At 29.5% G+C, this 15,072-nt stretch overlaps 1 protein-coding gene across 1 annotated transcript; it reads left to right on the top strand.

The window, feature by feature from the left end:
• Positions 1-288: 288 nt before the first annotated feature.
• Positions 289-1,026, top strand: LOC119667716. The gene has a single exon (XM_038077027.1). It carries the CDS (start codon positions 379-381, stop codon positions 931-933), a length of 555 nt encoding a protein of 184 aa, XP_037932955.1. The 5' UTR covers positions 289-378; the 3' UTR covers positions 934-1,026.
• Positions 1,027-15,072: the final 14,046 nt, after the last annotated feature.

The following is a 15,072-nucleotide window of genomic DNA, read 5'->3' as shown; positions in this document are numbered from 1 at the left end:
AAACCTACTCTTAGGAATACAAAATGGCTATTCCAGCTATTGGACCATTAGGGTCAAAAACTGAAATCGCATTCCAGTTGTCAAGGGAAGGGCAGACATTAGAATACAGAACAGTTTTCAACAATTTCAACATCTTTCGATTTACACGCTGCAACTCTGTACATACAATAGACACACAATATACATATCTTGCTGTGTACCTATAAACGTAAATTCAATCCATTTAAAGCAAGCTATGAATTGTCAAACAAATTTTTTAAACAAAGCTAAGTTAAATTTTTTCAGCAATCAGAGCTTTTATTTCTAAATTAATTACAAATCTAGATAACTTGCTATAAGTTCTTCTCACATCAATTGGATTTTCTTCATTTCGCCAACATGTCTATTGCACTTCGTATGTTCAAACAATCTTTGGAATTGGTTCCAAAGAAATCAGCCACTATTTGGCTATGGAAACGCAATACTACTAATGACTTTGCACGTGACAAGTCTGGTAATCGTGAAGTGGTTGGTTATGGTTACAATGGTTCTCCAAACTATTGTGATCGCTTTGATTATCCAATGCCTGCTATACGTTTCCGTGAACCTACCATTGAAATATGCAAGTTACGTGAGAAGGAGCGCGGTGACTGGCGTAAGCTAACCATGGATGAGAAGAAAATCCTGTACCGTTATAGTTTCTGTCACACTTTTCAGGAGATGAAGGCTCCAACTGGTGACTGGAAATTAAACGTTGCTTTTCTTTTTTGGGCGCTTGCAATTGGTTTTCCAGTTTCTCTTATCTATGGGCTTTTCTTGTATGGACCATTACCGGTAACATTTGATGAAGAGCATCGCCAAGCACAATTTAAACGTATCATAGATATTGAAGTTAATCCCATAACAGGTATCGCTTCCAAGTGGGATTATGAAAATATGGATTGGAAGAAGTAGTCATCTCCAATTAATTTTATCATTTATGCTCAATAAAGTTCAATTTACTACAAACTGTCATCACTTAAAAGTTACTTTAAAAATAAAAACTAGCAAAAAAAATATTTTTGCAATTAATTAGTAGCACTTCGAGAATATGGTAAATATAAATCAATGTTAAGGTTATTTAATAACCTGGTAATCGTGAACAGAATCACATACATACAATTATGTATTATCCGATCAGCATTTCATAAAACGTTTCATACTATCAAATAAGTTTCTTCGTAATTATATAGGGTGTTTTTGAGCTCGTAGAAATATCATGACATTTAATTTTTGAATATGGTTTCCAGCATATGTCTACTGCAATGAGGAGTTACATGATCTTTTCAAAAAGTGCAATTTTTGACTATTTTTTGCAAAAAATGTGACCGCATGGCTTCAATGGTGACATGAACATTGGCTTCCAATGCTTCAGAAGTTGCTGGTTTGTTGGCATAAACCAATGACTTAACATAACCCCATGAAAAGAACATGGACATGGGCAGCAGTTAACATTTCGCAAAAAATCGATAGTTGTATGGCAAGTCTGTATAGCTCCATCGATCAACCAAATATCGTCGATGTTTAACTGTTTCATTTTTGGAAATTGATGACAAAAATTTAGTCATGATGGCTCGATAGCTCTCTCTGTTGCCAATAACAACAGCTCCTTTCGCTTTTCGAAAAAAATTAGGACCGATGATGTCATGTAAACCGCACCAAACAGTCAGTTTCAATGGATGTAATGGTAATTCTTTAATGCTATAGAATATCTTCGATCTGTTTACAGCAAATTTGCTTATTGACGTAGCCATTTAACCAGAAAAGAGCTTCATCACTTAACACAATTCTGCGACTTTGAAAGCGTTTAACTAGCGTTAAACTGAACTGACAAACCTTACTGAACAGAAATGTCGACACATTCTAATATTCTTAGCTATCAAAGCATATTTATCGATAACAATAGTTCTTATGCAGCTTAAAAAACATCCTATAGAAGCATCTAACCATAATATGAAAAGCATATGTAGTATGTTATACACTCTACTAATAGTTAGATTCACCTTTGTTTCTTAAGTATGAAGAAACTTGTACGAAATTATCAAATGATATACGATGTGAGATAACTGCCTGTTATACAGACATTTCATATAGATAACTGGACTCTCAGCAATATTTATTATAATGCTTAAGGTAAGTTGGGGTTAAACTCTCAATATTTATGAAAATATTTATGGACACTAAATGGTTGATCTGTGATCTCTATATGCAATATCTATAATGTAAAGTAAAATATACATACATATTTATTTTTTTGTAAATAGATACATATTATATCTGCCACTCAAATCTGTGGACCGGAACCTTATTGTGGATTAAGTTGATCTACAACTAGGTCTCTAATTGATAAATGGTTTGCAGCGGAGAGAAGTCGAAGTAATCGTCAAGCTAAAGAGCTGGTTCACCACTACAGTTGTGGTAAGATGTTCTCCTTCCGCAAAACAGAGCTGAGTTTGTTGGTGGGATATTAAACGGATCCTCACGAACTGCTTTATCACCTTAACAAAATGGGTCTATCCGAAGAGATAGACTGTCGACTCTTCTAAGAAGCAGACACGACTTCCAATCACATTCTATGTGACTACCCAGCCTTCATCTGAGCCAGGAGGAGGTCACTACGTCGAGAACTACTTTCCTCTTCTGACATTAGAAGGTCTGACATTCTAGCCTTCATTCAGAAGGCGGAATGTCTTCTGTTCGGTTAGGTTCTGTTGCAGCACAAAAAATCAATCGTGGTCGCAGGAGTTAGAACCCCGTTCATTCCCATTCCAATTCCTACATACTGTATACTCTTGTATTCTCTAGATCTTGAAAAAGCCAACCTATACGCTTTGATTGTAGTCAGCCGGCAAGATATCATTGCTATAATATCTAACCAAAGCAAACATAAACAAAAATAAAATGTTTATTTATTTTTTATTTTATCACTTCAAGTTTTTTTTCACAAACTTATGGAGCTTCGTACTTTACCCACACTTCGAAGTACGCATTTCACTTTGAATTCTCATCAATCCAAAATTCAAGCAAATCAACAACTTTTCACACAACTAATTGTTTATGCAAGTAAGTATGTATGCCTGTATGAATGGGTATGCATGTACGTATGTTTCGCTAATATGTGTAAATAAATTATATGAGTTTGTTTTGATTTAGCGATGGCTGGGGAACCGCGATTTCGACGACCTACATAGACCTACGTACCATATGTAAAATGAAGGAAAATGAATAAAAGTGAAATAAAATTAAAGTTGTTTATGGCATTATCAGAACGGCTTTTGTTGTGCTCTTAATATTTGTTTACATTTCAAATGTTTTGTGTACACAAATAAAAATTACACGGCACTCGTAGTCGCACTCACACTAACAGATCTAGTAACATTGCCCGCGGGTCTACTGCGTATCAAATGAAAAACGCCAACTTCTTGCGTGTATCTTGTATCTCGTATCTGCGTATCTGCGTTTTTGCGTTTTTGCGGAGATAAGAAAGTGTATCGGCACACAAACGCCTGAGTCAAGATACAGTGTTTATTTTTTTTTTTTTTTTGTGATAACACAAAACAATAACAAATGAAAAATAATAATAATAACAAAATAAAAAATTTAAAAAAAATAAATAAAAACTTTTTTAAATCGCCTTTTTGCGTTCTTCGACGCTCAATGAATTCGTTTTTGACCCAGTAAAATAGTTTTGCGTTCGTTTGTGTGCGCTATTTTGCTTATTTGATAACAAATAAAATAATAATAAATATTAATGATAACAAAAAAATAACAATGGAATATAGCAACAAAGTAATTACAAACTGTTATCAAAATAAAAAATAGAAAAAGAAATTAAACGAAAATAAATATTAGAATAAATAAGATTCAATTTCAGAAAATTGCCTTCATTTCAAAACAATTGAGAACGCAACGAACTGTGCTTCACATTCCACAATTATAAAAAAAAATACATATATAATAAAATAAATTTAAGAAATATTTAACAATTTATATAGAAATTGCATTATCAGACCTCTCTCAGCCATCAGCCATAATGAATAATAGTTTATTAAACCTGCCATTAAACAGCTGTTCTCCGACTTTTATTTGCATGAATAAACACAATCTAATCAGCGAAAATAATAAACAAATTCCAAATGCAAACGGTCTATATCGGTGGACAGAATAATAAATTTATAAATAATTTATAAACAAAAAAAGAAATTTTGACAGAAAATCAATCGCACTACGCCACTCGATCATTGCATGAAGTGAAATAATCACAGGATGTGATTTATATTTATAAATAAATTTTTAATTTTCCTCAAATGCACCGCCCAGTCTCCAAAGACACCTAACAAATCGCATATTAGTTATTAATAAATTAATAATAAATTTTACAATTAAATATTTTCTCAGTTTTCTTGACATATAAAGATGAGTATATATGCTTGGACACTCACAAGTATGACTCTTCAAAAGTGGAACGTCCAGAAATGAGAACCTAATTTTGTCATGCATTGAATTCTGTTGCAATAACACTTAAGGCTCTTAAGGGACTTAAAAGTCTAATATTAGAGAGCTTTCTTTTTTATAGTTTTTGTACAAACAAGCAACCCAGCTTATACTTATATGTTACTCATTCTCAGCAGATGAAAAAATACAACCCCAGCGCAAGCAGTAATACTGCTCTTCGAAAGTATAATATCCAGAAATGAAAACCTGATTTTGTGATGCATTCGAATCTGTAATAACGCTGAAAGCTCTTAAGGAACTTAAAAGTCTAATATTAAAGCTCAAAAAATCGTTAAGAAAGCTCAAGCTTTCTTTTATATATAGTTTTTGTACGAACAAGCAACCCAGCTAATACTTTACCCGTTCTTTATACAACAGATGAAGAAGTAGAGCCCCACCACAAGCAATAATGCTGCTCTTCTACTAGAAGAGCAAGTAGAATATCCAGAAATTAAAACCTGAATTTGTTAAGCAAATTAACAGCTCCTAAGCTTAAGCTCTTAAGAGATTTCAAATTCTAATATCAGATATCTTTTTTTTATAGAAAAATCATTGAAAAAGCACAACCCCAGCACAAACAATAATGTTGGAAATGCAATAACGCAGAAGAGTATGTTCGATGGATCATATAAAAGTCGCGACGCCAGTAGGGGTATCAATCGAAAGATTAACACTGACTCCAAAATGCCGATTAAAACCTTAGCGTTGACTATCGGACTATCGGAAAATAATATGGATTTAAGGATGAAGGACATAGAACTCCAGCACTGTGAAATATGAGATGATCAGTGGTGACTTGATTTACTGAAGTTGCTTTAGAGAACCTGAGAAAAGCTATTGTGTTATCTCGCGATGAGATAGTTTTTGCTCCCTTTTTTTCAACGCAGTCTGCTGGCCTTTTTAGCACAATCAGAAAAAGAAAATACAGTATTGAGGGTTTGCTTATACAGAATCAAGGTATCAAAGTTAGATACTGGATAGTATACACAAGCCAATGAATAGTCTGGAAGGTGCAGAATGCTTTTTACTGGTTGTGGGATTGGGCTAGCTGTCGATAGATACCCTGGCATGCGTTTTTTGTCATAGGATATAAAAGTCTAAATTAAAAAAATAGAAATTTTTATAAATAAATAAATAAAATAAAATTGACTCTGAGTGCAATACAATTTACACGTAGTAAAAATAATTGCTATTATTCCAATAAACGGATGTATAGACTGTAAACTAAATACACAGTTTTTTTATTGGGAGTGTTAGAACTTCCATATAATTCTTTAAGTTTATTTCTTCTTTTATATACGTTAGCTATACCTATTCATTTTTAATCTGTACCAAGCTATATAACACAAATGTATCAATATAATATAAAATTTATCAATATAATAGCTACGTGTTATGAATTTCGAAGACGATCAGATAAATCTCTAGTAGTAGAGATATTCTTCAAAATCTTTTTGCCTTGTATAATAATAGCAAAGAATACTTAATCGTATTATATACTTTTCATAAAATAAATGATATTAATTTGTACTGGGACAATTTATGAGGCCTATTACAATCGAAACCACTTACAGAGACTTTCAACAGTTAAAAGTTTGTAGGCAAGTAAGTAAATATAATTACAGGAGTAAAGGCATCATAACAGAACCTCTAATAGTGCGCTGCAGCTTAAACTATCACTTTACAAAACCGTGAAATTACTCCAGTGGAACTTAAAGGTTTTGTTAGACCACAAAATACATGTTAGAAGTTTACCTGACACTCTTGCATAGACAATAGTAGTACCTAGCTGAGTTATTAGATGAAGAAATAAAACTATGTAGTGTATTAGAAATAAACAGGGTACCAGCTCCCAACGGAGCGGACCACCGCGACCATAGTTTAACTTTTATGCTACAACTTTGTAGTGTAAGTTCAATACTACAATTTATAGAAGCTGGATTTGGAGAAATACTCTTCAATAGTAACTTATGTTCAAATAATAACTTATACTGTATAAGTGTATAATTTTGGTTTCCCGAATAGTTCAGAACTCCAAACCTCGAGAAGCTCGGCATATAATGAAATGGTAAATTTCGCATGGAATAACTGACTCTACTCAGATCGATTGTCAAATTAACGTGGCGGGAAATCGAAATTAATCTCTTCGAAATAGCGAAAACAATCATAATCACAATAGATATTTTAGCCATTGAGTTCTTTAGTCTCTTAATAAGAGACTTAATAGACTACTGTTGTTGTTTTAGAGATTTTAATAAGAGATTTGCTGTTTTATTGATAAGTCTGCAGTAAAAAGAGACACCAACTCTAACATATTTTAAGCAATAAAGAATTTATATTCTAAATGTTCTAAAATATCTTAAGATTAATTTTTTTTGTTTTGTAAACTAATTTTTTATATTATTTTAAGTAAAATTAAAGACTATTTTAAATTTCATATTTTTTCAAATTTTATTTAAACGCAATTAAATAGGACAAAAAAATTTGTACTTTAAATTGTATTATTATTTAAACGAAACTATTTCTTATTAAAAATAAAATAACAATTATGAATATAAATTGAAATTAATTAAATTTTAAGTACGAGTAGAAATGTTAACAAAATTTATTGAATTTAATTTTTTTATTGATATTTGATAAAAATTTTTTATTTAACATATTTTTCCGGACTTTTGTTTTGGAGGCTCAACTGCACAATGAGCTTATTTCGAACTATTTAATTTGTTATGCTAATTACTATAGAAAATTTTAATAACTCAACGCAAACATTTTAATAATTCATTAAATGATTTTGAAATTAATTTTTTAGCAGGTTTTAATTAATAATTATTACCGTGCGCCGTAATCGGCTAATACATAATTTATAATTGCAATTAAAAAATCTCTAACGTGAGCCAGAATGATGACAGACAGGCTTAATGCAAATTACCTTTCCAATGATTTCGTTTTGTGAAAATTATTAAATAAGCCAAATATAAAACAATTTAAATGCATTTACTGAAATAAACATAAAATTAAAATATTCAGCGTTGACGGCCAATTTGACAAAAAATTAATTTTTACATAATTAAAAAATTAGACTCATTAAATTATATGAATGCGTATAATAAATTTTCATTATTGCAGATAACAAAAGGATTTAATTTATGGAAAATTCTTAAACTGAATTTTCAAATATGTTTAAAAAACTTGAAATATGTATTTATATCGAAATTGAAAATTAATATTGAAAATAATTTAATAAAATGGAAAAAAAACCAACCTAAATGTGTTAACTTAAGAGAACATAAAAAACATAATAGTTACGCAAAAACACTGCAATGCTTACAACCACAGAAAGCTGATCTACAGCCTGATAATTAGACCAGCACTACTTAATGGGTGTGTCGCGTATAACACAACTGCCGACTCTACTATCCAGAAGCTACAAGTTGCTCAAAGTCAGGCTCTCCGAAGACTCTTCAAAGTGCCATGGTACATCCTTACGAATAACATGCTAAGACATCTTAGAATAGATCCGGTTAAATAATACATACGGGACGGAGCCCTAAAGCTATATGCGAAAACCGACAGACTGCCCTACTTAGCACTATCTAATCTCAGATTAAACACTAACCGCACAAGCCAGTACGTAAATCTTAGATCAGTCATTGAATATTCACGAAGCTTAAGAGGAATACACAAATTAGTCAGTTTGATGGGTGCGACTCTGCAGAAACCCCCCAGCTATCTAAGAGTAAAAGTGCCCAGATGCACTAACTCGGAAAAGGCTCAACATAACATAACTTAAATGATAAAAAGATGTTTCCAAATATAGAATCAATTTTAGAGAATTGAACATAATATAATATCTTTCCAAAAAAACCACTTATCTAAGCAATGAATAAATAAATAGTTAAGAATATTTCCAAATAAAAAATGTTTTCCGTAATCTGATAGGTTAGGTTATACCGCCGATTCCAAAGGTTCCATTTAGACCTATAGGACTATTATGTTACCGTATAATCAAAAACCCAAATGTAAGAACCACTCCGTAATCTTATAATTTGAAACTCATTTTATTAATGACACACTGTCAGTGTACCATATACTTAGAATTAAGAAATACAAAATAATATCAAGAATCAAACAAAATTTATTTTTTTATATACTCCTTAAAGTAAGCCCCAACGAGTACAATCGAACTATATCAACGTTTGACACAATCCTCCCTACATTATTTAAAATGCAGATTAAGGTATGATATTTTAATCCTAGTTCACCTACAGCTATTATCCCTGTTGGAAGTGAGGAGTGCTACCTGGCCCTCTATAAGGACGAGACCTGACAGCATCAATTGAGTTTGGAAGTAGTCCATTGTAGTCTTGCTAAGTGCTCAAATATAAGCATATCGAAATATTAAAATGCTTGAACTTCGAACTACTTGAAAAATTATTTGAACCATTAATTTTCAAACAGAATTAATGTAGGTATATATTGATACTCATATCCTTATATTTTATATTCAGGTATCTCGTTTCCTAATTTTAGGAAAATCGTTAATCTGAATTTGTCAATTTGTGTGTCCAAACCTACAGTTATCTGCTAACTAGAACTTTGTCACTGTTATGACCCCATAACCATATACATGGTTATTAACCCATGCTCACGTTGTATTGCCCGTTGCCAATACCCGAATACGGTGATGGCTAGTCACCGGAGAAACGCTAAAACAAGAAGGCATACTTTACCCCTATCCGCAAACTGATAAGTATTCAGATAAAAAGATATACCTATGCTTCTCAAAGATTATATCTTTTAAGCTTGTTTTACATTCACTTTGTACACTAAATGTATATATGAGTATCTAGCCAAGTACATATGGTACAGTAAATCATAATGTTTAAGTCATTATCGACTGAATTAGTACATTGATAAGGTTATAATATCAAATTCTCATATAATAATATAATTTTCAATTTAATCATATTTTCAATCAAACGACATTTTAAATTTCTCTGAGTTTTGCTTATTTAGTCTTTAATATTTAATAAACCCTCAAAGTAGTCAAAGTAGTTCCCGTTTAATACTAAGCACTTATAGTACCATTTTTTTCTTTTTGAGAAACATTATTGAAACATTTTTTAGTTTCATCTTGAGTTTAGATATTAGAAAAAATTCAAATTACTCTTTTCAATTGCAGAAAATCGCTCCATGTGACAGTCTCATTCTTTTAGTAATAATTTAAATATATATCTCACATCATGTTTAATGTTATCTCAGCTTTCGATCTCGTAACATACATAGTATCGTCCCTACTACTAACAACTACTAGTTATATATCTTACTGGTAGTGCAACCAATACACAATACACGTGTTTGAATCGACAAACAAGTATTATTAGTGAAAGTAACATCCCATATGTATTTATGAAAAAGCAACATTATGTTGTAAATTATATTTAACATTTTTGATTAAAATATAAATTCGGCACCACTATAAGGCCTCCAAACTTACAGTGGTACTGACCAGCAATACCTTTCATTTTGATTATGTCGCTCGCTGTGGATGTATACAAATTATTTATCTACTGAACTGATTTCTGGTATCTGGATGAAATATCAAATTTGTACTAAACCACTAAGATCTTATAATCTGGGTCTATTGTTTCTACTATTATAATGTGTTTCCCTTTCGGACACTGTTAAAAGGAACGAAAATGTTTATAAAAAAGAGAAGTCATAAGATATTTATTTAAATTTGGTTTAGCCCTCTATTTTCATCTTTGAAATATATTTGACTTTTATTACACTTTTTTTAATTCTTATTTCTTATTGCTTTCTCTAGTGTTAACGTTTATTCCTAACACCATATGGCGTTTTCGATTGTATCTAGATTTACTCTCGATCTATTTCTTCTTCAATTCATCAACAAACATTGTATTTTTGAATGTCCTGAGGAATGAAAGTCCTGTGCCTGAAGAAGCTGATATAGACATCTATTTTGCAAGCAAAATATTAAATTAAGGATATGTTGAATATAAGTTGTAATTTAACGTCATTTTTTAGACGGAAGTAGTAGTATGTTGAGCCCTTTCCGAGTTAGTGCATCTGTGCACTTTTACTCTTTGATAACTGAGAGGTTTCTGCAGAGTCCCATCCATCTTACTGACTAATTTGTGTATTCGTCATAATCTTTGTGATTATTCAATGACTGATCTAGGATCTGCGTACCGTCCCGTGGGGTTAGTGATTACTCTGAGATTAGATAGTGCTAAGTAGGACAGCCTGTTGGTTTTCGCATATAGCTTCAGGGCTCTGTCCCTTATGTATTTTTTAACCAGATCTGTTGTAATGGTATGCTATCATTCGTGCGGATGACTATTATATATAAAAAGAAACTAATATATTTCATAAATTGGTTTTTTAAAAAGTAGTGAGCTACAACAACAAAAATTATTTTTATATTATATTAATTAATTGAATTGACCATACCTGCAAATTTGACAAGGCATGAGTTCAATCCCTGGTACTTACAGTCTCAAAAAATTATTTACAAATAATTAAATAAAAGAATTATTTTGAAAAACTTCTTAAGGATATGTATAAAATATTATATTAAACATAAAACATTTTTGAGTCCTTATGATTAAATTTCAAAAAAAAACAAAGCAGATATACTAAATAAAATAAACTAAATAAAACCAAAAAATATACAATTGAAATAGTATATTAAAAATAAAATAAAATTCTGCATATATAATAAAAAACTATTTTCACAAAACGAAATTATAATTTACTTAACTTTTAATATATCACGATATAAAAATAAATATTTTTAGATCTGATGATATTATATGTATATGAAAATGGTTCATGATGAAGAATATATTTTAACTACAAAAATTTATTTTTAATTATTAATCATTTCCCTATACGAAAATATACCTATAACTTAACATTTGGGCATTTATTATTTAAATATATCGAATATATTAAATTTGTTAACTATTAATTATTTTTTTGTTTGATTTTAATTGAAAGTTGATACTCAGTGATTTGCAATTATAGATTGATCTATTTGAATACTTGACCAAATATGATAATACTGAATATGACTATATAGTTTCATCAAATGTAGTGAAATGGTCAAACTAAACTTACTTTCTTTCACCTGATTTAACCAAATAAATATAATAAAGTAATACTTAGTATTGATATATTATTGTGGAGTTCAATATAGCAGATCATAAACCATATATACATTGTGACCGAAAGGTTTTCGGAGGTTCTCATTTAAAATTCGCGCGCTGTATATTTTTCGATATTTTAAGTTTATGTAGTTTTGGGCAGCACTGTTTCCTTAATACTATGCCAAAAAATGAGCGCGATCTTGTCGGACAGTTCGTTTACGGCAGCTGTTGAAACCAGTTCACCTCAGTAGTGCGTTGCGAAAAAAACAATGGAAAAAAATATTGAACAAAGAGTTTGCATCAAATTTTGTTTTTCGAACGAAATTTCGTGTGCAGAATCGTTGCGAATGCTACAAAAGGCTTATGGGGAATCAGTTTTATCGAAAACTCAAGTTTATGAGTGGTACAAAGCCTTTCAGGACTGTCGTACGACCGTCGAAGACATGCCGCGTTCTGGACGACCTTCGACCTCTACCACCGACGAAAACATTGAAAAGGCAAAGGAAATCGTGTTCAAAAATCCTCATGTGAGTGTTAGAGAGATAGCACGAGAGCTAGGCATCGGTCGTGAGATGGCTCGTTTGATTTTGGTGGACAATTTGTGTATGCGACGTGTCAACGCCCGGCTTGTTCCGATTCACCTCAATTTGTTCAACATTATCAACGATTTTAAGGCCAAACATTCAATAAATACCATCGAACAGCCACCGTATTCACCTGATCTTGCACCGTGTGACTTTTTCCTGTTTCCCAACCTCAAATTACCACTCAGAGGAACGCGTTTTGAATCCATAGAAGACGTAAAACAGAATTCGCAGAGGGAACTCAAAGCCATACCGGAAAGCGCAACATATTAAAAATGTTTTTTGATGATTGGAAGAAACGTTTGGGCATTTGTTATATCGCTTCTTATGGGCATTATTTTGAAGGAGATAAAATAAATATTGATGAAGATTAAGAATTTTGCGTTTTATTTATTTATGACCGGAAACTTTTCGGTCACAATGTATGTACATATATATCATCTATTAATTTAATTCCGTGAAAATTGCTATATACTTAATATTGAATAGCGGCCCTATGCTCCTCCTAAGAGTTATATATATATATATATATATATATATATATATATATATATACATATATTGTACATATTGAAGAATGTAAAAACTATAACACTTAAAAATTAAAAATTATTTTCTCTAATGGAAACATTTTTTTAGATATTGTATTCAACAATATTTTTACGGTATCCCAAGACTATATAAAGTATAATAACCGATTTTGAAAATTGAATTTAAATTCAATAAATTTACTAACCTTAACTTTAAGAAAAAAATTCTCTTCAGACTCACGTTTCTTTAATGATTTTATAAACATAATTTCAATTCATAGAATTCAAGCTCAACTGATATAATTAAATTTAAAAAAAAATCTATATTCTATATCTCTTTTAAAAATACTTGAATTACTTTCTGTGACCTTTAGAGGTTCATAAATCACATAAATGACTTTAAATAATTTTTATTTGAAATGGTATGAAAAAATTGTGAAAAAAAATATATTTTTTTGAATTTTTATAATTTATTTTATCACGTTTTGACATTAAAAATATATAAATATATAAGTATGTATTTATGCATTTATGTATGTATGCGTGTATGTGCATGATGCATGATTTAAAATTTTCAATTACAAAGTATGCCTAAAATATGTTTTTTTTTATTTTAATGACAGCGTAGAGAAAATATATTTTTATATATAGTTATATATGTTTCTTATATATATTTATGCTTTTATAGTATCTGTTTAGATTTAAATATATTCATAAAGATATTTAGATATATATAATTCTGTTCTATTACTTTTCTTAGTACATTTGAAACACGTATAATTTTAAAAACTATAGTTTGAAATTTTAATTTAAATTACAAATATATAATATGTTGAACTTTTGTTAAATATATATGTGTATAGTAATTTTTTAAAAAGCGGTCTATATTTTATATAGAATATAATGAATTTTTATTGTATTTTTGTAGGAGAAAGAAAACATATTAATGAATTCACAATTGTACAATTTGTAAAGTTTTAGTTAATTAAATATAAAAAAAATTTAAAAAATTAATACATTTATACATACATCAACATACATTGTTGATTTTTTTTTTCTATATAAAAATAAATTGTGGAATTTTATTCACTGGTGAAAAAATTATATGTAATTTTAATAATAATGCTTATTTTTTTTTAACTGATATTCTTTTTTTTAACTTATATTGTATAATGGCAATGCACGATGGACGATGACAGACTGTGAAATGACTTCCATGAATAAATAATTTTTTAAAACGATTTTAGCTAATTATTTTTTTTAATTTTTTTTTCTATAATATTTTTTTTTTATAATCGAGTTCTTTTGTTATTTAGATACTTTTTTATGCATTCACGTACATAATTTATTTTATTTTAAACGTACTTTTATGTTGTTAATTAAATTTCGATTATTATAAATTTATTAGTATTTAAAAAATAAATAAATAAATCAAAATTAATATACATAAAATAATTATTCTAATAAATTTTAATTTTAAGAGATAAGAAAATTAGTTTGAGGGCGCGTTTGCTTTATATACAATCGTATTAAGTTTTGTTCATAATTTATTTCAATTAATTTTATTTTTTATTTTTATAATTAATTTATATTTTATCCATACTGAATAGTTTATTTTACTGAATAGCTTATATTCCTTGTTGAAGCTTCAAAGTAGTAGAAGTGTGATTATTGAAGTGTGATTGTTAAGAAAATAATTTAATATATCTCATGCTTATATTATCCAATTAGAACAAAAAATCCACTATATACGCAATGGTTAGCTCAGGAAGCCTTTACACCCTCCGTTAAATTTAGTCTTTTCTCATATTATTGAAAATATAATACATGATTTCTTTCATCATTATTACTATTTATAATTTTTAATAAATAAAACTCCTCCAAGTATCGAACTTAGCCCTATATATCAGTATCCGCGTTATGCTCTTACTAAGAGCGGTGTCTTTACCCAATACACCAAGGAAATAATACTGATAATAATAATAATATTAATAATAATAATAAGAATCAGTCTTCTGCTGATGATTATTTTCATTATTAAAAAATTAATCATTATTTGAAAGTTAACTTTATAAGTATGTCGGTAAGGACTATCAATTGTAAACGAATCCTCATAGTAGAGACCGCCATTTCTATTACTCATATACAAATTATATGACTTTCTAATATTATTATGAGAAAAGGGAAAAATATTAATTATAAATTATAATTATATAATTAAAATAAAAATAATAAATTTATAAATAATAATTATATAATTATTAATTTATTTGT

Source organism: Teleopsis dalmanni, chromosome 1 (genome assembly GCF_002237135.1).
Source record: "Teleopsis dalmanni isolate 2A chromosome 1, ASM223713v2, whole genome shotgun sequence".
Classification (NCBI taxonomy): Eukaryota; Metazoa; Arthropoda; class Insecta; order Diptera; family Diopsidae; genus Teleopsis; species Teleopsis dalmanni.
This window is presented reverse-complemented; position numbering and strand designations above follow the sequence as displayed.